The sequence below is a fragment of the Ovis aries genome, chromosome 13 (genome assembly GCF_016772045.2).
Source record: "Ovis aries strain OAR_USU_Benz2616 breed Rambouillet chromosome 13, ARS-UI_Ramb_v3.0, whole genome shotgun sequence".
NCBI lineage: Eukaryota > Metazoa > Chordata > Mammalia > Artiodactyla > Bovidae > Ovis > Ovis aries.
This window is the reverse complement of record NC_056066.1, coordinates 63,851,213-63,878,276: the sequence shown is the minus strand read 5'-3', so window position 1 is coordinate 63,878,276 and position 27,064 is coordinate 63,851,213. Positions and strand designations below refer to the sequence as shown.

Genomic DNA, 27,064 nt, shown 5'->3' with positions numbered 1-27,064 from the left:
ACTGTTGAAATACATCAGACATCTAAGTAAAGGGAAAGACACCTGATATTCAGAGTCAGAAGATAATACGGTTAGGATGGCAATACTCCCCTAAATTAATCAATCAATTTGTATCAAAATCCCAGCTGATCTCTCTGCAGAATTGGACAAGCTGATCCTACAATTCATATGGAAATCCAAAGGACCCAGAAGAGCAGAAACAATCTTGAAAAAAGTTGGAGAATGCATATCTAATATCAAAACTTACTGAAAAGAAAATAATCAACACAATGTTACTGTCACCGTGGACAAATAAAGATCAATGGAAAAGACGTGAGAATTCAAAAATAAACCCATGTGTTTATGGTCAACCGATTCTTCAACAAACATGCCAAGCTGTTTTAAAAAGTCGTATTAATGAAAATACAAAAGAGCACACAAGAGCATAAAAAGGGCTGCTGGTGCTGCTGCTGCTGCTAAGTCACTTCAGTCGTGTCTGACTCTGTGTGACCCCACAGACCGCAGCCCACCAGGCTCCCCCGTCCCTGGGATTCTCCAGGCAAGAACACTGGAGTGGGTTGCCATTTCCTTCTCCAATGCATGAAAGGAAATGTGAAAGTGAAGTCGCTCAGTCATGTCTGACTCTTAGCGACCCCATGGACTGCAGCCTACCAGGCTCCTCCATCCGTGGGATTTTCCAGGCAAGAGTACTGGAGTGGGTTGCCATTGCCCTCTCATAAAAAGGGCAGATAGGGAAAATACACAAATGTCCGGCAAGGTCTATATATGACTACTGAAATGTCTCACAAAATAAAGTGCAAATATTGTTGGCATTACATTGAATTCCGACATTTTGTATTTGAGTTAAGATTGGGGTTTTTAGTTTTGTACATTTTTGGAAATGCGGTTAAACTACATTTATAATAAGAAAATATTATTTCTGTCACTATGCTAAGAGTATCTCTCTCTATAGCTACCTAGATTTGATTTCCTCCTCTGTCTACAGAGAAATGTTGAAGTGTTTCCTAAATATCACATTTAAAAAAAAAAAAAATGCAGTGGTGAGAAAAGGGATTAACTGTAAATTGGTAACAGGGACTGTTTTGGGGTGACAGAAATACTCTAAAACTGGACTGTAGTGATGGTTACTTCTTTGAAAATCTACTAAATATTACTAGATTAAAATGGGTAAGTTTTTTGTTACATAAATTATATGTCACTAAAGCTGTTAAAAATAATTCAATACCATGGGGAAAATATTTCATTTCTAATTTGTAACATGCTTTAGTATATACAAGATAAATGAGAAAAGGCTATTTTCTACACTTTTTAAAATTTTTATTTTGGAGTACAGTTGATTAAATTGTTGTGTTAGTTTCAGGTGGACAGTAAAGAGTTTCAGTTATACATAAACACTCTTTCTGATTTTACTTACCAGGTATGACTTCTAGGCAACCAATTTTCTTTCCCGACTTTTTCAATGCAGAACTTCTGTGGCCCATTGCTCCCTAAAATGTAGTGAAATCATCAACAGTTTGATAGTGTAATGGTTCTCAAATTGCTATCCCCAATTCAGCTGTATCAGCATCACCAGGGAACTTACGAATCACAAATACATAGGGCCCAACTGAACTGAATCAAAAACTCTAGGGGTGAGGCTCAGCAACAATATTTTAACAAGCTTCCAGATGATTCTGATGAGTGCTCAAGTTTGAGAACCATATTGTTAATACATGCTAAGGAGGAGAAAATGCAGTTTCATCTACACCCCTTAGCTAGAACACCAGAATGCTCTAATTAATAATATCTCACATAAGAATAGAATGCATAAAAAGTTTAATTTCAGTTTTAAACAGGGAAACTTAAAACTCACTATCTTATAAAACTTGACTTAAATAGAAAACTGTGACAACTTTAGAAAATGTAAACTACCTAGTGAATTCAATAGGTCCGGTAGGGTGTACCCTTACCCCCTTTTTACCCAGCTCTTGCCTCTCATTTATCTTGAGTCGGCTGTTACTGGTTATCTTTTAGTACTAGTTTTCTAAAAACATCACTACTGCCCCCTAAGCAGCATTTATTGGTGGTCACGAGGATTGGAAGTACTACTGGACTTTTGAATAAGACTGCACCAGGCACATTTAATGTTCTGCCATGGGTAAAATAAGTCAAGCCAAAGAATTTCCTCATGTTCCACCTGACTAAACACAAATACTAATATAAACTGGTAGTACTTTTGCATCTACTAACACTGAAGTGTTTTCTTAAGTAGTTATGTGAAAAGCCCAGTAACATAAGATACTGTGATTATGAAATAGGATAGCTAAAATAATAATTGAGCTTGCAATCATTAGTTTATGTACTGCACATTCTCTCCATGTATTATAGCATTTCTAGCCACACAGATGACAAGTTTAATAGTGCTAATTAGTATATAACAGTAGAGTCTGGATTACTATTAATAGACTGAATCAAATATCAAAATAGAGAAATATGAAATGAAGGATTCTCAGTGAATTTCACTGATAAAGGCTATTTGACAAATAATATCAGTTACCCTGGATGCTTTCTAAAATTTTATGGACTTGTAAGACATCATGTTGTAAACATAAACTGAAATTTTAGGCTGTCTATTGTTTTCAATCTTACTGACAACTGTCCCTAAACCAAACAACCTTCATATAGACTCCTGTACGTTTATTCCTATTTTTCAACCTATTTCAACTTTAAAAAGGTCTGAGGCCTTTTAAATATCAGAAAGTGAAAGTGAAGTCGCTCAGTCGTGTCCGACTCTTTGCGACCCCATGGACTGTAGCCTACCAGGCTCCTCTGTCCATGGAATTTTCCAGGCAATAGTACTGGAGTGGATTGCCATTTCCTTCTCCAGGGAATCTTCCCGACCCAGGGATCGAACCCAGGTCTCTCGCAGTGTAGACAGACGCTTTACCGTCTGAGCCACCAGGGAAGTCCTAAATATCAGAGCCTGGGCTTATCCTGGAATTCCATGGTTAGACATTATACTTTAAGTTCTACCTCATTTTTCCTCTATTTTAATCAGCTATATTTTGGCAAGTATATTATCCTTAATTCATTTAGGCTATTTCCCTCTTTCTCTTACACTAATTTTTTTTTGTCTATTATTTTTTACCTTTTCTATCTGTTCTTTCATATTTCAGTAATTCTTATATACAAAGAGCTTCTGACCTTCTCTTAGATCAGCTCATTTAAACAGGAACAACTTTTTGTGTCTTCTAATAGTTTCCCAGATATACATGTACTGAAATAAATATAATTTCTTCATAAATCACTTAAAAACTTCACGATATTACAGTTAGTGTTATGTTATGTATTTTTTGGAGGTTGTAGATACACTCATATCTACCAACTTCATTATATAATATTAAAGATATAAATATGTTACAAAAATGGGATATTAGACCTGATAAGGTCAAGATCCACCAGATTTAATTATTATATACTTTACTCTTACAACTTTCTTTTCCTATACTGGGTGGAAGGGAGGTTAAACTAATTGTCCTCTAAAATTTGATGAATCACAATTTCACTGTATGTCTTCCAAAAGTATCCTTCTGTATTGCTTCAGACTACTCCACCCAATCCTAATATTATTTCTAAGACCTAGTTCTTATTTTTTTCATAATCAAGTTCCCAGTTTTTATTGAGAAACTTGTAGCATTTTTTCCTTCCTTTTAGTCACTATTCCTTAACCTCTCCAAACCCCAACATGGTCTCTCTTTTTCAAACTAGAGAGCATTCTCAAAGGTGACCTCTCCAAAAAGGTACTTGGAAATTATCCTTTTTGAGACTTCTTTCTCTGCAGCACTAGATAAAAACTTCCCTTCTATATTGCTTCGGAGAGACTAAAATATTTTTCTTTTTTACTCCCTGGCCTCTCCTCTGCCTCTAGGGTAGTTCTGTCTCAACCCTGAATACACATGTTTTTAAGCATCAGCTCTCTATTCTTTGTCTTCTATTTCTGCACAAGCCCATCCATTCTCACAGCTTCAAATGTCACTGCTTCACTGCTCTTATGAGTCTACTTTCTCTAACTCTTACCTCTAAATTCAACACTTGTAAAACTGTCCTCTCATTGAAATTTTCTACTTGGTCTTCTGACAGTCACCTTATACTCAGCAGATTCCTTACACTCCACAGCTTCTCCATGTTGCATAAAATGTGAGCATTCTTCCTTTTTATTTAATCTTCTAATCAAGTTTTACTTCTGCCTTTGGAACTCCTCTTATTTCTGCTTTTTCCATCCCTATTTTCTCTCTTAAGATCAGTTTTTTATCATAGCTCTAATGGTTTCTTCCTATTTCCACGCTTTTCTATTTGCATGCTATACTATCAAGTCTTCCTAAAATTCAGCTTCAGCAAATTCTGTCTTCAAAAAGCTCCCAGAGCTTCCAAAACTCTAAGTAATGTCCAAATTCTTTTGGTCTGGTTTTTAAAGTCTTGAACTGGTTCAACGCACTATCCAAAATCATCTACTTGATCTACTTATTTTTTTTACCTTTTGGCTATACCACAGGGCACATGGGATCCTACTCCCCCGGACAGTGATTGTATTTGTGACCCTTGTGTTGGCAATGCTGAGTCTTCACCACTGGACTGCCAGGGAAGTCACCTACTTGATTCTTTAATTTTGACTCTTTTTGTAGCAGACTTAAGGATTCCAACTTCTATCCTCCCATGCTACTTGCATATTGTTAGTGTTAAATAAAGACCTGAATTTACTTATTATTTAATCACAAAATATTCTTATAGTCATTCATTTCTAAACAACATACAATTTAATCAGTGACTATTATGTGACAGGCATTAGAAATAAAAAGATGGAAGATATGGATCTATATCTCAAGCAGCTCCAGATATAACAGGGAAGAGTAGTAAATAAGTCATTAAAATATAATACAAACAACAGTGGCTGGCTCACAGGAGACACTGAAATGTTTGCCAAATGACTGAACAATGTGGAGTCTAGCCTAAGAATTAAACATTTTTGAGATACGGATTACAAAGTGATTTAAAAGTTGACACAAATCCCAGTTAACTGTATCTAATTAAGAAAATAGCTATACTTTGTTATTTCTGATATACTGTCTACACATTAAGGTAACAGTAGTGTGATCCTGTAGACATACCCATGAGGTCAGCAAATCCTCCAACTGGTAGTCGGCAGGTCCCAGTAACAAACTGCAAAAGCCGCATTCTCTTCTCATTATCGATTTCTTTAACAAACTGTTAAAAGCACATTAAAAGAGTATGCATTCAGAATACTAAACAAAAAAGGAAAAAAGATCATTTCATATCTTAGTTGAACTACCAGGGTCAGATGCACCAGAAAATGCACCTATCACCGTGGATGGTAGAGCTGCTTCCTGCTTGTCAAAAGCCCCACTAGTCAGCCCCCTCCACCAATACCAATCCTAGTACCACAACCTTATAGGTAAATAGAAAAAGAAGAGTGCCCTGGGCTCGAGAGTACCCTACTCGTGCAGCCTCAAGATCCGCTCCTCTAGGGCACCCCTCCTTTTACCCCTAGATCTGCCTGTCCCACAGACATACATGTGGTTACAAAGGACGCAAAGTTTGAGTTAGAACAGACTTTTTGGTTTTATGAACAAATGAAATTAAGCTGACAAATTCTGACCTGGTTATATCCCAGGAATGTTCTTCTCTCAATGTTCTTTATGTTTTGGTATAGCTATGTGTTGCCAGAATTATGTGGCTTTTAACTCCTACAACCCTGACTCAAAACATTAAGTTTCTAGAGAATGCTTTCTAGCCTGCAGCACAAGAATTTTGGCTCAGCGAAATTTTTTGTAAACAATTTTTATCTTACGGTACTAACTTATACAAGCTTGGTCATTTCAGCTTATGAGTTTTTTTCTAATTTATTTATTTTTATTTTTATTTTTTTCTAATTTATTTTTAATTTAAGGATAATTACAATATTGTATTGGTTTCTGCCATACATCAACGTGGATCATCCAGAAGTATACAAATATCCCTTCCCTTCTTACAAGTTTCTTTACATAAAAAGCAGGCATTAAAAAAAATTTTTTTTTACTGTGGTTAAATATATATAAAATAAAAATTTACCATTTTAAGTATTCAATTCAATGACATTAAATACATTCACACTGTTGTGTAACCATCGCCACCATTTCCAGAACTTTAGTTTACCAAACAAAAACTCATTTCTTTAAACTTTCCTCCTTGCTTCTGCCTTCCTTCTCCCCTGTCCTTGGTAAACTCTATTCTACTTTCTGTATCTATAAATTTGCTTATTCTAGATACTTCATGCAAGTGGAATCATACAATATTTGTCCTTTTGTGGCTAATTTCACTTAGCATTATATCCTTAAGGCTCATCCATGCTATAGCCTGTGTTAGAATTTCCTTTCTTTTTAAGGCTGGACAATATTGCATCGTATGTACATATCACATTTTGTTTATCCAGTCATCTGTTGATAGACATTTTAAGTTGCTTCCACCTTTTGGCTAATATGGATAATGCTGATTATGAACATAGTTATACGATAAGTATCTGAGTTCCTGCCTTAAATTCTTTTGGGTATGACCAAAAGAATATATTGTTGAACCATAAGATAATTCTATGTTTAACATTTTGAGGACCCACCAAACTGTTTTCCATAGTGGTATACCATTTTATATTGTTACCAGCAATGTAGGAGGAACCCCAATTTCTCCACATCCTTGCCAAGGATGAATATTTTTCATTTTTTTTAACAACACCTTAAGTGGGTGTTATTAAACACCTTAATGGGTGTACATCTCACTTTAGTTTTGATTTGCACTTTTCTAATGATTAGTGAGCAATTTTTCAGGTGCTTGTAGCAGAAATTTTTGAGGAGACACCATTATGATTCCAAACCAAGGGCCTCTAAGTTCTAAACATTAAATAATTCTTAATGAGATAAGAATAATGAAAATCATAGTTCAGCCAATTCTATACAATCCTCAAAGCATTTAGATCAAATGCAGGGGAATGTTATTATCTGGCGTTATCTTATTCTCTAGGCAAAGGTACAAGGCATGTGTTGCTTACTTAGCAACAGTCAAAGAATGCTGTATTCACTTATTACAATGCATAAAATGGAATGAGGACCCTGAACATACTGGTACATTTTGTTCTATTACTCATTTCCATATGTGGTAAGCATTTTCTACAAAGTTATGGTTTATCTTCCATAAGAAAGAAACTGAGACAAACCTGCCAAAACCACATGATTTGTTTACTTGTCCTAGTATAATGACGGTAGATGGCATGTCTTTGCCAATCATTCAAATCAATCTCTTGCATCCCACATAAAAGAACCTTTAGGGATAAAAAAGACAAGATAGTTTCTTTAGGTAAATGTACAACCTATATAAAAATGCTAGACGTAGATAAGACATATTAAATGATTTTCAAAAATTAATCAGGAGGCTTTAGCTAAAAATGTGTGTGTCAAGAATTTCATCAAACTTTTAGCTATATTATGCTTTTGAACTATGGTGTTGGAGAAGACTCTTGAGAGTCCCTTGGACTGCAAGGAGATCCAACCAGTCCATTCTGAAGGAGATCAGCCCTGCGATTTCTTTGGAAGGAATGATGCTAAAGCTTAAACTCCAGTACTTTGGCCACCTCATGCGAAGAGTTGACTCACTAGAAAAGACTCATGCTGGGAGGGATTGGGGGCAGGAGGAGAAGGGGACAACAGAGGATGAGATGGCTGGATGGCATCACTGACTCGATGGATGTGAGTCTGAGTGAACTCTGGGAGTTGGTGATGGACAGGGAGGCCTGGCGTGCTGCAATTCATGGGGTCGCAAAGAGTCGGACATGACTGAGCGACTGAACTAAACTGAACTAATATATAAAAGTTGAGTTTCCATGTTTGGTATCATATATACACATATTCAGGTGAATAAGTTCCTCACTGGGCAGAGGTTCTAATACCTTTGGCAAAATTTTATATTTTTTGGATAAACTATAGACTTTTAACCACTGGGGATTCTTCAGAAACATACTGCCAGAAGAAAAAAATATTACTGCCATTGGAAAGATAGTGAAGTGAGTTGAAAACAGATACGTGAAGCATTATTTACCAGCATGCTTCAGAAGAAAGGAGAACTCATTACCTCTAATTCCTTTGCATCAAAGTACTGTAAATATTGCTGGGGAAGAATTTCATTAAAGCCCTCAAAGAAAGCTTGCGTCTGTTCTTCAACACCACGAGACAATCTCCATTCAGCTACCATTCTGGTAAGTAATTATAAAAAAAGGACTATGAGGAAGTTTAGATTTTACCTTTAAATTTTGAGTATAAAAATAATTTTTAAAAACTTTACTATGAAAAGTGTCAAATACATATAAGTAAAATAAATGAACCCTATGTACAGATATCTTAGCTTCAAGACAATACCAATCTTATTTCATTATGCTTCTATCCATACCCTAGACAGCATGTAATTTCATCTTAAACAAGTATTTTAGTATATATTTCTATTAGTCTCTTTTCAAGAAACAAACTATATTCCTATCATCACACAAAAAAGGTAACAATAATTCCTTTATATCAAATATTCAATGCTCAACTTCTACTGACTGACTCAAATTTTTGGACATACTGACTGTATCAGATTCAATTTTCTTCTAATTTTCATCTACAAAGACACATATCAATATGAACAGTTAAAATCACATCAAATAAAAAACTTTCTGCTTTGTTACAGAATGATTTTAATGAGCAAACAAACATATATTTTAGGCATTTGATTACTTGATGACAATTTCAGACAACAAAAATTCTAAAGTTCATTAAACTCTGAAATTTTGGAAAATAGCAGTGTTGGTTGTATTGGACCAATCTCCCTGGTGATTATAATTATAAACACTGGGCAAATAATAGATATCAAATGTCTGAAGGCATCAGATAGAAACCAAAGGCAGGCAGAAACTGGTGGGGACAAGATTCCTGAAGGAGCCTGGCACACTGGAGCAAAGCCACATTTACTACACTTTTCCTCGGAGGGCACTGACAGTTTACATAGAGCACAGAGAAATGAAACTCAAAAGAAACAGTATCACTGGGCTGTGGAGACATAAGGTTGACAGCTTAAAGCTGCCAAAGCAGCCACAGAAAAATCCCTGAAAGAAAAAAGACAGAGGGAGTTCTGAAATCTGCACTTCAAATACACTTCAAATCCTTAACTGACTCCTAAATACACATGTGCAAAATGATGAGATGCCAGGGAACCCTGTCCAGTGAACAACTGGAGAGTCAAAGACCCAAGCAGAAATTTTGGTAGTCACCCAGCGCTGCAGAGACAGAATTTAATTCTCACAAGTTACATGGAAAATACCTGGGCTTTCCACTGTTCTAAGGAATGAAGAATATGTTTTAGGATTAAAAGCAAAATGGAAATAGAGTAGCTCTAGCAAGCATCCACAAAATGAATGTGATCTGTCCTTAACTTTTTGTCAAAACAAAACTCAATATACTTCAAAGAAAAAAAAGAAAGAATTCAGAGTCTCTACCATGTGTTATCCATAATGAAAAAATGCCTACATGTGTAAAGAAGCTGAAAAACGTGACTCATAAGTGAAAAAAGTCCATAAATAATAACTGGGAAAACTGATAGCCCAATGTTGAAGTTAGTAAATACTTTTAAAAAACTATTAAAGTGTATTAAATAATTTAGAGGACAAGATGGACAAACTGTATGAAGAGATAAAGATTCTCAACACAGAAACTCTTGAAAGAACCAAATGGAAATTTAAGAATATCTGAAATGAAAATTTAATTGGATGAGTTTAAGAGCACTGTATTCAAAGACAGATCAATCAAAATGGCCCAAACTGAATCACAGAGAAAATGTAAAAAATATAAACACCATCTGGGATAATATCAAAGGTTAAATATACATATAACTGAAGTCTCTGAAGAATGAAAGAAGGAACCAAAGCAAAAGGAACATCTATAGAGAGAAAGCACAAAAATTTTCCATAACTGCTAAAATGGCATCAATCACAAGAAGCTTACAAAATGCCAGAAAGGATAAATATAAAAGCAATCACAATTAGATACAGCAGAGTAAAAATGCTTAAAAAAACAAAATCTTTTAAAAGCCAGAGAAGAAAGCATATACTTCATCTAGCAAATAAAAACAATGGCTCATATCATCAAAAACAGAAGCCAATAATGGAATAACAGCATTGAAAGAAAGTGCTAAAACAACAACAACAACAACAACTACAAACCTAGAATTCTAAATCGAGTGAAAATATCCTTCAAATATTGAAAGTGACATACAAGTATTTTCGGATAAAAGCTGAGACAATTCACTGCCAGCAAGCACACATTAACAGAAATGGTGAAGGAAGTTTTTAAAGCTGAAGGGAAATGATTCCAGGTGAAAAAATGTATCTGCAGAAAAAAATGAAGAAAACTAGAAATGGTAATGTGAGTAAATATAAAAGACTACTATTCCTTAATTTCTTTTAAAATATATTGATTTCTTAAAGCAAGAAAATAGTATTATGGGGCTATAAACATCAGAAATACAATGATAAAAATAGCACAAATGGCTGAAGTGAGATAAAATTATACTATTATGAGCCTCTTATAATATATTAGTATATTAGTACAATGTTACACATATGAATGTAGCAGTGTAAAATTAATTAAAAGTGGTAAGTTAAGGATGTATATTTTCATTAGAGCAATCATTAAAAAATTAAAGAGGTATAGTGAAGAAAAACACCAAAGATATATAAAAAGAAAACTAGAAATTATTAATACAAAGGAGGGTAGGAAACGAGGAACAAAAGAAATTGGGAAAAAGAAGAAACAAATAGCAAGGTGGCAAATGTAAATCCAATCATGTCGGTAACAACATTCAACTTAAATGTACTAATTGCAATTAAAAATAAAGATTATCAGACTGGATAAAAATAATAAGACCTAAAATATTCTGCTTATAAGAAACATACTTTAAACAGAAAGACAAAGGATTGAAAATAAAGCATAGAGGAAGATAAGTCATGCAAATATTAATCACAAGAAAGTTGGAGAGGATATATTAACATTTGAAAAATAGAAAAACAGGCAAGAGATCCAGAAGCAGGAATTCAAGCAGCAGCAGTTATGTGAAATCTCACCCATATCTGACAGAACTAGTGCTGAGAATATGTGAGTGAACTAATAACTCGAGACTAAAAGTATGAAAGCAAAGCATAAGAGAATATACAGAGAAAATCATTTTACTTAAAAATTTTACCTGATCTTTCAATATTCCCCACAAAAACATTTGCATATAAAATTGAGATTGTTTTCAATGCCATGATGTTAGACGGCATAGTAGTTACAGAATTGGTATTTAAAAGGGTGATCCAACACTGCCTCTACCCTTCAAACTTTCACTTCTGGAGAAAAACTGAAAGGTCTTATCTGTTCAAAATTCTTTTCTATTACTTTATAAATCCGTTCAAAATTCTTTTCTATTACTTTATAAATCTTCATATTTCTGGTTACACTGAAATATACCATAAAGGGGAGATAAAACTCATTAACATCCACTAGACTAATTCTTTGTAAGGCTTACAGTTTGAATTAACCTTCATGGTAGTCCCTCTACCCTGCTGCCTCCACAAGAATCCATCCTACCTTTCACGTGCTTTGCTGTCAGACTTGTTGCTACAAAGAAATTTATACTGTCTATTGAACTTAGTTCTTAACTTCTTGTCACCTGGCTTCTATATCTACCATTGGGCTATATTTCTAACTGTTACAAGGATTATTGTAACTTACTGCCACCACACTGTCTAAAGGTTCATTTTCCTTGGCTTCTGAAGTACAGGACATGGCAAAGGGGCTATTAATCCTGAGCTTCCTGACAGCACCACACACTATGGCAACTCTATTCACAATCTGTGACTTGTGCTTTCCACCCTATATATTGCTTCCAATAACTTTTGCTCTATTTCTACATAACTGAATGCTTCCCAAACATCAAGTCTCAAATTAAATATCATCAGATTCCAGTTCCATGATTATAACTAGATAAAACAATGTCTCCTATAGTATTTGTTCCTCTCAATGTACTTACAAGATAGGAAGTGATGAATTGTGTCCTTAATAACACAGAATCAGGTTTCATAATAATTAGTATAAAGGCAAATAATACTTTTTGAAATACTGTATACTAGTATATTACTAAGCAATTTATCAACATGCTATATAGTCCAACAGAATGGCTAAAAACTATGCCAAAAAGAGCATTCTCTTACCTGATATATTCCTCTTTATTTTCTTCTGTTACAAGAATATTGCCACCATTGGGTTTCAAATCATGACTCTTGATTTCACCTAAAATTTCTTTATCAACGGAGAAATACATTTCCAAACCACACTCCTCAATATTGTTTTCTCTGCCCAAATGAAAGTAACACTGTTACACTAATTCAATCATTTAAGGTTCTTTTTAAAACTAAAGGACTATGTTCTTCAGTAATTAATGTTTTAGTCACTAAGTCTTGTCCAACTCTTTTGCGACATCATGGACTACAGCCTGCCAGTCTTCTCTATCCACGGGATTCTCCATTCTCCAGGGGATCTTCCGAACTCAGGGGTCAAATCCTTGTTTTCCTGCATAGGCAGGTGGATTCTTTACCACTGAGCCACCTGGGAAGCAGTATGTTCTTCAATAATTATTGTCAAACTGTAACATCAGAATAACAAAGCTGGAATATGATGCTCTAATAGTCATATTTTACCTAAGATTTTTGGGTATATTTCTATAAAAATAATCACACTGAATAATGAGATTTAACATAAATCATGTAAATTCAGTAAACCAATTACATGCTTACAGTCTGAATACATTACCAATACTATAATGAAAGCATACAGACTAGAGACTTCCCTGGTGGTCCAGTAGCTAAGACTTCAATGCAGGCGGCCCAGGTTCAATCCCTGGTCCGGGGAACTAGATCCCACATGCTGCAACTAAAAGATCCTGCATGCCCCAAAGGAGATCAAAGATCCTGTGTGCCACGAACTGAGACCCAGCAAAGCCAAAGAAATAAATATTTTTTTAAAAAGAAAACATATAGATTATATTTTGATAATTAAAAGGAAACAAACTTACTTAACCCAGATGAGAGAATTGTAAAATTCTGGATCAATCGATTCTAAATCCTTCAGTCCAACTGGTTTATTCAAGATACGCTTATAGAATGGCAAAGAAAAACCTGTGTCTATGAATTTCCCATGGAACAGAGCCTATGCAAGAAGAAAACAATCCATAATTTTATAATGGTCCCTGTATTTCAGAATGTTAAGATGAGTTCTTCAGTTAAAAGACAAAACAAACTCCCCATCATACAATCTATTATGGAATATTTCTGGGAAAAGGGAAGATATAAGAACCCAATCTTAAGACATGTCTTAGTGATGAGAAAATTTCCAACGAGAAAGTTAAAGGCACAATGCTTTAGTATTGCTGAATTAGCAAAGTAAACACAGTTCTCCACTTGAACTTACCATTGCAATAAACCTGCCAATAAAACGAAAATATTTCAGGTGATCTGGATTGATGTAAGAAGCGGGGTTTATCTGCAAGCAGTAGTTATCCTTCCCTGCATATTCAAACAGGCAATACATTGGGTTCAACACCTCATGTGACAAAAGAAAGAACCATTCTCTGAAACCAAAAGAAAATTTAGGGTGAAAAATCTTGTAAGTAACCATACCAATAAATCAAAGAGAAGTGCTATAAAGCTCTCAGGAATCTATACTCCTCACGTGGTGATATTTCTCTAGTTTCACATTGATTTTTACAGCTTCTGTACAAACCGCCATCTATTTTACAAAGATATTTACACACTGCTTATTTCAAAGAATCTAAGACATCATTGACTTTAAAGACAACATTATTTGATGAACCACTAAAAAAAATTTCCAACTGTAATACACATCTCAGTTTCAGAAATGTTAAAATATGAAAACTTTAGTCTTAGAATCAGTGAAATACTAAACATAGGCAAGTTTAAACTTCACTGTCGACCCATGTGGTTAGAGTAGCTGAAACAAGTCTAACATTATTCCATCCATGTCCAAGCCCCTCAGTGATGCTCATTAAGTGCTACTGCTCTCTTAAATATGAAAAAACTTCCAATATCACAGAGGCAATAAAACACTTAATTCAAGCTACTCATTCATTAGAAAAATACACTGAGAAGCTCTAATTCAAATGCTGTGAAAGTATCAACCAATACTAATGTAAGATTATAGTTACTAACTATGTAACAGGGGTGAGGATCTGGCAGAACAGTCGGTAGAGTGAATCTGGGGCAATTTATCAGTTCATGCCCGAGATTCCTTTTTTTGTTGATTTATGGCCTCTGGTGGTAGTCTTGCTTATACTTAATACTACTAGCTAGGAATGAATGATTACCCTCCTCCTGAATTATCTTTACTTTAAACAAAATTAAATGTTTCTACTCATATTTTTATTTACCTGTGATTACTTCATACATTTTGAAATATGAACTTTGAAACAAAACCTAAGTAAAAACCACTAAAATGCAGCGACCAGTTAGTGACTCCACAAAGACTCAGGGTCTGAAGTAGGATATTAATAAACTATATTTCTACACTTTACAGCAATCCCAGAGAAGCAGTTATGATCACTCTTATTATACAGATGAAGGCAGTTGCCCCAAGTCATACTACTAAGTACAGAAAAAGGATTCAAATGCAATCTTGACTTCAAAATCCTTGGCTTTTTGTAAGGCCACTGATATGCAAATTTTTAACTCTGTATGATATATCATTATGGAATAAGCAAAGCAACTTGCTGCTTGAGTCTGTCTTCCAGGGTTTGATTAGAAGCTTCAACATTAAGAAAAGAGAATTTAAAATTTCAAGTCCTATTTCATATAGCCTTCTATACTCTCAAAACAGTTATATATATATTAAACTCAGTTAGGAACTGAATGACTATTATTTCTATCAACAGTCTGTGTTGCAGAATGTGACCTGAACACTCTAGGGCCTTGTACATTTTACGGAACAGATATGATACAGTCAACTGAACACTGGCTTCTAGTTTGATGATGTGAAACTTGCATCCAGGCTCTACAACTTAGTTATGTGTCTCTGGTGACTCTCTATACCTCATTATTACCTGGAAAATTCTCTCACAGAATTATCCTGATGAATAAATGAGTGATGTGGGTGAAATCAACTAGCGGTACCTTAGAGAGAGAAGTGTTCAATTAATGGCTTTTGAAGTTTTATAACTGCAACATTTAATAAAGGTACAAAAATTTGCTACATTTCATTTTCCTGAAATAGAAAATTGAGAAAATACTTGCAAGCAAAGTGTAATGATACCTTTGGAGGAAAGGAACTAAGTTCTGAGTATTCATATTATCACTACCTTGCTACACCTCCATAATCTAAACCTTCTTCTCCTGGAAAAATCACCCACAAACGTCTTCGCAGATCTTGAGGACTGAAGCTCATTATCTACCGAAAAAAAAAAAAGGTATAAAATTGGTAAAAGTAGAAACACCTTAATCACTTACTTCCGGGTTAGAAATCTCCTTCATTATAAGTAACTTAAATTCCTCAGGATATAGAATGGTGTTTGTAGTTTGGTCAATTCCACACATATTAGAAAATACATTAAAGTTTCATAATATTTTATAAATTACACATATTTATATTTCTCTATACTTTATATATAATTTTCTTTTAAATGATCCTACCACTGCTTGAGTCTGTCTTCCAGGGTTTGATTAGAAGCTTCAACATTAAGAAAAGAGAATTTAAAATTTCAAGTCCTATTTTACATAGCCTTCTATACTCTCAAAACAGATATATATATATATATATATATATATAACAATTTTTATATATAGAAAAATATATTTATAACAAAATAACAATTTTATATATATATACAAATTATATATATATATATATATACATATACATATATATATATATATATATAACAAAATTCCTTCTCTCACTTGCTTAGAGCAGAGTAACTGACCACAATCAGACGTCAGGTCCTTATTTGGTCTGGGCCAGGTTTCAGTTTGTTTTATACCCAAAAGGTACAGATAATAGCCAATTGGCTAACTTGAAAATGAAAAACAGCAGCTGTGAGAGAACAGTTACCTTGGAAACTCGTTCTCAGTGGAAAACTGGAAAAATTGCTCAAAGTTTGTATTCTACTACAGTAGTTAATATGATCATCTTCATATTTTTAGGACAGTGCCATTACTGAGCAACAGTGGAGAGGTCAGTCAGGCTCTTCCTTTTTAAAAGTATTTAAATACTTGCCCCAAACTGAGCATGTAGATTACAAACATTACTCTTAGAAGAAAAAAAATGACATGGAGAGAAGAAAGTCCATACAATGATTCTATTTTATAAGGGGACAAGAATGAACAATCAAATTTAAATATCTAGAGAGGCCCAGGAAGTGACCTGCTTATTCTAAGGATCTCTCAGTTCCTATATGTTCATGAATTCATATCCCACATGAAACAAATAATTTGATGCTTATGACAAATGTTCTACAAATACTATAGGCTAGAAATATACCAGTGGAAATGAGATATGTAGTTAAAATTATCTTTTTTGTTCATTTGTTCCTTCTGGTTATTCTTTGTCCCTGTGGCTGCTCCCCAAACCACAGGATAGTCCCTGATCTCATTTGCTGTTCCCCTTTAAATAATACCCTTTAACAAATGTCTAATATGAAGGAGGGCTTTGCAGATGGTGCTAGTGGTAAAGAACCCAACTACCAATGCAGGAGATGTAAGAGACACAGGTTCAACCCCTGGGTAAGGAATATCCCCTTGAGGAAGGCATGGAAACCCACTCTAGTATTGTTGCCTAGAGAATCCCATGGACAGAGAAGCCTGGCAGGGTCGCAAAGAGTCAGACATGACTGAAGTGACTTAGCACACCCAGCACACAAGATGAAGGAAAAAAGGAAATGTTTCTCCTGCCATTTCCCCCATAAGCAGTTTTGCTATGTCGAAACACACACCACCCTAAACAACTTTATCCAAACATTATGAAGAAAATCTGATGTTAATTTTGTTATATGTCACTCTTCCAAAGCAAACACATTTTTAAGTTATTTCACATTTATTGGATGGATGTACAGTCTAGGGTAAGAATTTTTTAAAACTGTTTTACCACCACCTGGTCTGTCATTCTGCAGAAGTCTCTAGTGTCAGATGCTAAAGGGACATTTACTCATGTCTGCATCTTTTCAGCACTGCTATCATCAAGTCATGCTCCAAGAAACTGGCTCACCAGGGACTGACCACTCAGTGACTACATACTGGTTATGAACATGAAAAGAAGAAACAGGCAACAATGGGACAGAGAATGGCCTTGGAGCTTTGCTTACATCAGACCAAGAGAAGGACTCATAATTCCCTAAAGTGGCCTTAGTGAAGCTCTGTTCCTAAAAAACTATCTGTCCTGCTTAGCAGGATGCCAACCAGCATTTCCCTTCAAGGTTAACAACTGAGGTTCCATTAGTAAAGAATGTAATTGTTTCTGAAGGTAAGCAGACAGCCACTGTCAACTATCTCAATCTTGTTTTTGTTTGCATGCAGTTTGGCACTTTGTGAAGCTGTAGCTACCAAAATTATCATAAAGGTTTGATAGTAAAGAATCACATCCACATCTGTCCATAAAACAAGAACGAACCGGAAGATTTCATATTAAGATATTTTTCTCACTGGTTATTTTCATACAACAATCACTTAATGATTGCGTGCATACTCGGTTGCTTCAGTCATGTCCAACTCTTCGCAACCCTATGGACTGTAGCCTGCCAAGCTTCTCTGTCCATGGGATTCTCCAGGCAAGAATACTCAAGTGGGTTGCCATGCTCTCCTCCAGGAGTTCTTTCCAACCCAGGATTCGAACCCATGTCTCCTGAGACTCCTGTGACTCCTGCATTGCAGGTGGATTCTTTACGGGCTGAACTACCAGGGAAGCCCAATCACTTAATACTTAGCTGCATTTGGTTAGTAAACAAAGTTGTAAAATGGACCAAGCAGTAAAGTAACTCAGGTTCTAAAGATAACCAAAACATTTGAGACTACTCCTGAGAACATTATTTTTAGATACTGCCATCAATGACCAATTACACTTTTTACTACATAAAAAAACTCCTAAAATTATAAGAATAAATATGCGTATTGTAAAGATGCAAGTAATACAGAAGTATAAATATAAATTCTCCCTCTCTTTCTCTATCTGGAGCCAACAATCTTCATATGAACTTTGTTCATATGGAACTTTGGTAGACATTTATCTACCAAAAGCCTATTTTCTTACTTAAATATCTATTTCAAATCAAATACTGAGTTTAGAAATGGAAACATGAAACTAGTATTAAATTACTATGACATTTCAAAAGCACAGAACATACACAAGACATACACACACAAAGCTATCTTCAGTTTCCTAAATTTTAAGTACTAAGGAATCTGATGATGAAATTGACTTAAAAAATTCAAGGACTTCATCTCAAAAAACTGAAGTGTTTAGATTAAACTGCCAGCACCAAAATGTTTTGGGTTAGAAGCCAGGGGGCAAACCATTGATGAATAAAACAGTACCTGCTGAAAGGAATCCTCAAACAATGTTTTTCTTGTCACTGTAATCTTTATGTGCTGTGGCATGGCCAGTTGCTGAAATATAAGAATGTCTTAAGTAAACTCTCACCATTAAAATGGCCTATCGAAAAACCAAAAGAATAAAGTTTTACTTACTTTTTTTCATTTACAGTAATAAGTAGACTATGAATATGAATTTTTATTTAATAATGTTTAACCATACATTTGTGAGTATTCATGCTAATTATAAATCATCTGATATATAAAAAACAGAAGAAAGAAGATGTTGTACACACCAGTGATTACTTAATGAGTCAAGTTTTTACTTAAATTTTCAAATTTCCTTCTCCAGGGGATCTTCCTGACCCAGGGATCAAACCCAGATCTCCCGCATTGTAGCCAGACGCTTTACCGTCTGAGCTACCAGGAGAAATCTAAATTTTCAAAAAGTTAATTCAAATTGTTTTAGCTTACATGGGCCCACTTAATTATAAGAGTTTGAAGTTTAAAAATATTCATCATAGTCACACTTGGACTAGGGCATTTATTTTATTGAGAACCCATAAACCACTAATTCACTAAACATTTATATTAAAAATAACTGATAATGTCTGTTAAAAATACTCTGAATATAATCACATATGTGCACTAATGTATCTATCAAAGTGACACATATACATGGATCTATCAAAGCCATACCAAATGCTAGATATGAAAGGAGCTGGCTACAATTTATACACCAGAAAAAGTTTTAACTCATTTGAAGATTTCTCCAACTTGAAAACAGTGAGTACTAAAATGAGTAGCAATGCTTCCTTTTTCAAATGATTTCAAATTTATTCTTCTGGACAAGAGAAGTCATAAATTATCTAAGTGGTACATCTATTTCTTGAATCTAAAAATAGAAAAAGTCCAATCCTTCCATATTTTTTACCTGTTTGTCTATACGTTAATTAATTCTACAATCACTGATTGTGTAAGCAACATCATAAAAGGAGTACAGAAATACAGTACTGGTACTAACCTGACACCAGAAACGGAAATACTGAACCTTTGCCTTGAAGTCCCGTACATAGGCTATCTGGGGTCCATTGTCTCTGAGGAAGAATGTTAATAGGACATAAATCTGCTTGTAAGATAAAATACTGAAGGAAAACACAATATCACACCCCCTAAGTACTTAGTAGTTAAATACAAAAATGTCCCAGTACAACATACTCCTAAAACCACCTTAAAAATGAAATATTCCCCATGACTACTTTTAAATAAGAAAACAGAAGTACACTTTGATCTTTTTAAAGCCGCTGTTTCTGAGATTCTCTCTTATATTCAGCCAAATATAACAGGGCTAGGTAAAGGAGGTTTTGTCTGAGAAGGGCATCTATTCCCAAATTCACTCTTCTTTCTCCTTAACAGAATCTTGAGGTTTACTTGGGCAGACTGCTACCTAGGATAAAAACACTTCCCAGTGTGGCTGTGTGACTTAACTATGGCTAGTGATCTTAAGTGGAAGTGCTATTGAATAGGACTTCCAAGAAGGAAGGCTCTTTTAAAGAGAGCTGGGATAGCTGGAAAGGCATTTTCTTCCCCCTTTCCAATTTGTTCTTCCTCCATATCCCACCTTGGAGTGGGACTATGACAGCTGAAGCCTCAAGCAGCTATCACAAACTATTAGGTGACTCTCACAGAGATGATGGTCTGGCATGGTAGGACAGAAAGAAAGAAGCTCAGATCACTGATGACACCATGGGCTTTCAAACTAGGCCTGGACTTCACACCACAAGATTATTTGCTTTTTCCCTGAGCTACTGTTAACTTCATTTTCTAAATGTTCAAAGTAGAAATACAATTGATTTTATATATTGACTTTGTATCTGGCAACACTTAAATTCACTTGCTAGTTCTAGTAGTTTTTTTCCCTAGATTCCATATGATTTTTATAGACAATTGTGTTACCTGTGATCTGCGTGAAAAAAGTTTTACTTCTTTCAATTTTATTTCTTTCCCATCTCACAGGACTACCAACACAATGTTGAATTTGGAAGTAGTGACAGAAGAAATACTTGTCCTATTCCTGATCGTAAGAGGTATTTTGCCATTAATCTTATACAGCTACTATTTTTCAGATAAGAAAGTTTCTAAGGCAACTGAAAGTTTATAGTAAACTAGCACTGTATTTTGTATACTCTGTACATTGCTTTTTCTCCTTTAATCTAGTAATGTGCTGAATTAAATAGGTTTAATATACAAAATTCAATCAATCTTGCACGGGGAGGAGGGACTCCACATGATGATGGTGTAATATCCCTCCTATATCTTGCTGGACTTAATTTGCCATTATTTTGGTAAAGATGCTTACATCTGTGTTGATAAAAATATTACTCAATAATTTTCGTATACTGTTTTTGGCTGATTTTGGTATCGTACAATGAGATACCACTCCATACTAACTAGGATGGCATTATACACATCATGTACGGATGTGAGAGCTGGACCATAAAGAAGGCTGAGCAGCAAAGAACTGACGCTTTCAAATCGTGCTGGAGAAGACTCTTGAGAGTCCTTGGATAGCAAGGAGGTCAAACCAGTCAATCCTAAAGAAAATCAACCCTAAATATTCACTGGAAGGGCTGAAGCTGAAGCTCCAATACTTCGGCCACCTGATATGAAGAGCCAATTCACTGGAAAAGACCCTGATGCTGGGAAAGATTGAAGGCAAAGAAGGTGGGAGAGGGTAAGATGGTTAGACAGCATCACAGATTCAATGGACATGGATGTGAGCAAACTCCAGGAGATGGTGAAGGACAGGGAAGCCTGGCATGCTGGAGTCTATGGGGTCACAGAGTTGGACACGACTTAGCAACTGAACACCACCACCACACATACACACACACACAGAGTAACAACTGTTGGCACTGATGTGGAAAACCTGGAACCCCATGTGCTCTACCAGTAAGAATATTAGAACAGTATGCCCACTGTGGAAAAGTCTGGCAATGCCTCAAAACAACGCAGAATTATCATTTGATTCAACAGTTCTGAGTATATACACAAAAGAACTGAAAGCAAGGACTTAACGAGATATTTGTACACTCATGTTCACAGCATCATTCACAATAGCCAAAAGGTGGAAATAATTCAAATGTCCATGAGCCACACGTATACACGAAATATGGTAACACATAAAATGGATTATTATTCAGCCTTAAAAAGGAATGACGGAGAAAGCAATGCCCCAACCCACCCCAGTACTCTTGCCTGGCAAATCCCATGGATGGAGGAGCCTGGTGGGCTGCAGTCCATGGGGTCACTAGGAGTCAGACATGACTGAGTGACTTCACTTTCACTTTCATGCATTGGAGAAGGAAATGGCAACCCACTCCAGTGTTCTTGCCTGGAGAACCTCAGGGATGGGGGAGCCTGGTGGGCTGCCGTCTCTGGGGTCGCACAGAGTCGGACACAACTGAAGCAACTTAGCAGCAGCAAAAAGGAATGAAATTCTGATAAAAGCTAAAACATGGATGAAACTTGGAAACATGATGCTAAGCGAAAGAAGCCAGTCACAAAGGACAAATTATATGATTAGTCAAATCACAGGGACAGAAGGTAGAATGGTAGTTATCAGGGACTGGGGGAGAACAAGAGTGAAGACCTTACTGAGTACAGAGTATCAGTATAGGATGTTAAAAAAACGTATTAGAGATGGATGGTGGTGATGGTTGCACAATAATAAGTTTACTTAATGCCACTAAGATGTACACCTAGAATGTTCAACTTTGTTATGTCTATTTGACCACACACAAAAAAAACCCAAACAAAATACATTAAACAAACATAGTTACTTTTCAGAAATGAAAAAGAAAGGAGCCTTCAAGTTAAAAGGTGACAGAAATGAAAGAATGTGGATATCATAAATCAGGGATTAATTGGTGAGCAGTACTGTATTGATAATTACTAAATACTTTCATTTAGTGCTGTGTTAACAGATAAAAATAGTAAGAACTGCACTTTTCAGTAATTGATATCTTTACATCAAAATCTTAGGAATCAGTTTTACTTTTAATCGAAACATTTAGAAAACTCACAAGGCAGATTTTCCGGTGCGGGGATCTATATAGGTGGTTGTTCTTCTATTGTGGTCCACAAAATACGGAATTCCATCTACCGTGAATCTCATTTCCCAGCCTTCAGGTAAGGGCTTTTCATTTAATTGACTATAAAAAACATAGGAAAATATATAAACAAATAAACAGTGTTAAGAGTTCCTTGTTTGCCAAGTACAGAAACTAAACATACCCATAAATGCAGTAGATATCTTCTAGAAAACCAGTTTTTAGTCTAGCATTTTCCAGCGGTTTACTAAAATCCTACAAGCACGGTAAACATGTGACCAGATCTATCAACCAGTCTTCTCTCGTCTACTCTGCCTGAATTACCTACCTGCCTGAACATCTCATGGTAACCGAGCTCCACCATTTCTGCCTTACAACTCTTCATGTTCATTCATCACAGCTTCCAATCCCTAGTACCATCCTTGTTGTTGTTCTGTTGTTTAGTTCTAAGTTGTGTCTGACTTTGCAACCCCATGGACTGTGGCATGCCAGGCTTCCCTGTCTCTTACTATCTCCCAGAATTTACTAACTCACATCCATTGGGTCAGTGATGCTATCTAACCATCTCATCCTCTGCCGCCTTCAGTCCTTTTAATGAATATTTAGGGCTGATTTCCTTACTCTGGCTCTATTTATCTTTTAAACTTTCAAAATAGCCACTTAAAAGGTTTTCCTGCTTTGAGTCTTACTCTGGTCCTTGACTCATTTCATATTGCTGACAGAATACCAAAACAGAGATCTGAACAAATCTATTCTCTTCTAAAGTGGTATCACTATTCATCACTAACCAAATACAAGATCTAAACGCCTCCATTTGGCCCTCACTTTGCCCCTATGCTGCACCCTCTATGTTCCATTTCAGTTTTACCTCTGCATTCTATCTCCAAGTCCCTTCCATGAACCCTGTGTAGTAGACGGCTACTCACCATTTCCCAAGACATTCTGCCAAACCTCCAAGGGAAGACCTTCCCCTTGTCCAGAATCTCTATTATTCTGTTAAGGCAACTCAAATCTTTCTAAGGGAGTATGCCTAACCACTTACTTAATACCTGTCTTAAGATCTTGCTTAAGCTCTTTAAACTTCAATGTTTCAAGTTTTATCCATATTTTCCAATTCATTTTTGTCTATTCTCCAGGTTCAATTTTCTCATCTGGTGGGTTTGGTGAGATGACAAAACAATGGAAATATTCAAGTTCACATCAGAAAGGAAGAAAAGGAGGGGCTGGTGGCATTTAATCTCACTGTTTTAGAGAGCCACTATTGCTGACAGGAGTGTCACTTTCCTCAAGTTTACTTCAGAAAAACAAAAGGCTTAGAATCACCACCTAGAACAATATTTTGTGAACGTCAAAAAGTTAACATTTAACTATATTCACAGAACTACATGCAAATGTCAGACAAACAGACTATCTAAAACTTTTAAGAAGATAATACTTCTCATTTGTTGTAGTCATATTTGCAGGACAGTATCAGTAACAAGTTGTCCTGAAAACAAATTGGGTAGAACCGGCTCATTGGTATTATTCGTAAAAAATATGATTCTTATTTCCACTCTGAAGCTTTAAAAGGTTCAAGGGGGAACGAAAAATGATAGCAAATTAGAGAAAGGTGATGTGGTCTAGTCTATCCTTTGTGATAGAATTTTAAAATTAAAAATGTTACCTATGAAATTCTTAATTATTACTTTTTAAGAAACTGAAAATACATATTTTAAAAGTTGAAAGCTAAGTGTTCTATTTATTTAGGCTGCTCTCTTGCTGCACATGGACTTTCTCTAATTGTGTTGAGCAGGAGCTATGCTCTAGTTGTGGTCTAAAGGCTTCTTGTTCCGGTGGCTTCTGTTACTGTGGAACATGGGCTCTCGGCACATGGGTTTCAGTAGTTGTGGTGCACGAACTTAGCTGCTCTGCATCATGTGGGGTCTTCCCAGACCAGGGACTGAACCCATATCCCCTGCACTGGCAGATGGACTCTATCCACTCGACCACCAGGGAAGTCCCAAAAATATTTAAAGTTAAATACTATAACTATATAAAATGTGATCTGCTGGTACCCAGAAATAGATTTTAAATTTAAAGCATATAGAGGTTCTTAAAACTCTGACCTATGTGAGACACGAAGATTTAATCACACCCAAATAGAGATCAGACCTCTGCCCTCAGCTACTGGGAAAAGATCTCTACGCCTCTGGAATATCCTGCCTGTCAAGAGTATCTCTGAAGATACTTTGAAACCCCTTTGAAGCTTAGGGTCTTCAAACATCAGACCGCTAATCAGGTGGTTTATAAAGAAGGCTTTGGGATATATGCCATTATCAGCTCTGATCTCTGGAATAAACTAGACACTAAAAGGTATTAGCCCATCTTTGGGGAAGAGCTGGAAACTGAAGGTTAGCTTTGCAGGCAGTACATGATGGAGCCCCAATAAAAAACTCTGGATACTAGAAAGGTGAGATTCCCTGGTTGGTAATATTCAAAACATACTATATTCCACATCAGTTCGGGGTATCTGGAACCCTTCTCAGGCTCTGCCCTAAACATCTCTTCCTTCTATCGTTCTAATTTATATCCTTTACCAGTAACAAATGTGGCTGTGAGTATAAAATGTTTTGATGAGTTCAAGTCTCTCTAGTGAGGTATTAAACCTGAAAGTCATTGGGGAGATGCCCTAAATTTGTAGTCAGTCTCAAGTGAAAGTACCCCTGGAGACCTCCCAGCTTGTTGCTAATATCTTGCGTGCTAAGTCACTTCAGTCATGTCCAACTGCTTGTGACCCCACAGACTGCAGCCCGCCAGGGTCCTTCAGGCAAGAATACTAGAGTGGGTTGCAGTGCCCTCCTCCAGAGGGTATTCCTGACCCAGGGATAGAACCAGTGTCTCTTACGTCTCCTATTCTTTACCACTAGTCCCACCTGGGAAGCCCCACCAGCTGGTGTGGCCTATATAAATATTTCTTTTAAAAACATAAGGTTTTAAAGCAGCATAAAATGATATAAAATCTTATGTTTCCATGTATAAGACAAATTTCTGTTGTTCAAGTCACTCCATATGTAGTACTGTTAAAGCAGCTCTAGCAAACTAATACAGTATCACAATGTCACAAAGACAATTCTATATACATAGTAAACATTAAAAAGACAAGCTTGTAATAATGTATCCCTTTAGTGACACATTAACCAGCAAGTTCTTGTAATGATGTATGTTAACAATATTTTGAAATATCTGCAACAACTGCAGAATGGTATTTTAAAACATCTGGGATTTCTACTGGTGGCAAAGTCCTAGGATTGTTAATTCTACTATAGCTGTGACCTACAATCAAAATGGAAAGAACACTCAGTTTCAGGTAAAGGTTTGGACCTTGGTCCTGCACACACCAACATGTCTTTTCCCCCCTCTAAGTCACATACACCCTGAATTCTACTGAGAGATCTCAGCTTGCAAAACCCTGCTTTAGAATTAGTAAGCTGGTCTTATAACAAACAGGTAATTTTTTGGGGAAAAAAATGTAATTGTATATTTTTTCTCTTTCTAAAATATGTGGGTGATTAAGCCCTTTGGGGAAAGAATATGTAAGTCTGATCTTTTTCATAAATAAGTTGGAAATACAGTATAATCTTTAAGAGGTTATCTGTATACTAATAACTACAAGGTTTTTTTTTTTGTTTTTTGGTTTTTTTTTTAACTACAAGTTCTTACCCTTGATTTCTGGGGTCTTCCCATTGTGTAATACGAGTGTTGTGGTTGACAAAATATACTCTACCATTGCTGTCCGTTCTCTTCTCTTTAAAACAGAAAAAAAAAGAGGCAAAGCGTTATCGAGTTGGCATAGTCTTCTTCCTCAAACTAAGATGAGCTGATTTTGCCATTTTTTCACTGCACTGTTGATTTTGTAGCTTTAAAATCATAACTTTAAGAGCTTTAATTTATTCTTTCACTACTAAATCTACATACTTACTCAAGTTATACAAATATCGTTATATCCTAGAAACTAAACAGATATAATTCACAATATCCTGCCCACAGAATCTTTCTGTTCAACCTAACCAACAGCAAGAATAATTAACTGTATTAAATTTGCATACATGACCTTATATTAACCTTAACAGTCCCACAGAGTAGGTAGTTTTCACTTATCTTTAAAGATAAGGATTTTCAGACAGGCTAAGTGATCAGCCCCTAATCTCAGAATTAAGTAGTAGCTAGACTCTAGCTGATGCAGGATGGAAACTGACATCTCCATTCAGAGATTTTTATTTCATATCGCACCATCTCA

The 27,064-nt window shown here is 35.7% G+C and overlaps 1 protein-coding gene across 19 annotated transcripts in view; it reads right to left on the bottom strand.

The window, feature by feature from the left end:
• Positions 1-27,064, bottom strand: part of ITCH (itchy E3 ubiquitin protein ligase) — a 99,999-nt gene that overhangs the window by 3,818 nt on the left and 69,117 nt on the right. For all 19 annotated transcript variants that reach the window (XM_042230055.2, XM_060397734.1, XM_060397730.1 and 16 more), the window contains 12 exons: positions 26,488-26,572; positions 22,762-22,890; positions 19,701-19,773; positions 18,680-18,751; positions 15,457-15,545; positions 13,557-13,716; positions 13,162-13,295; positions 12,302-12,442; positions 8,152-8,272; positions 7,241-7,345; positions 5,145-5,241; positions 1,415-1,487 (listed from right to left, as the gene is read on the bottom strand). In XM_042230055.2, coding sequence (XP_042085989.1) covers positions 1,415-1,487; positions 5,145-5,241; positions 7,241-7,345; positions 8,152-8,272; positions 12,302-12,442; positions 13,162-13,295; positions 13,557-13,716; positions 15,457-15,545; positions 18,680-18,751; positions 19,701-19,773; positions 22,762-22,890; positions 26,488-26,572 — 1,279 coding nt within the window. The remainder of the gene's footprint in view (positions 1-1,414; positions 1,488-5,144; positions 5,242-7,240; positions 7,346-8,151; positions 8,273-12,301; positions 12,443-13,161; positions 13,296-13,556; positions 13,717-15,456; positions 15,546-18,679; positions 18,752-19,700; positions 19,774-22,761; positions 22,891-26,487; positions 26,573-27,064) is intronic.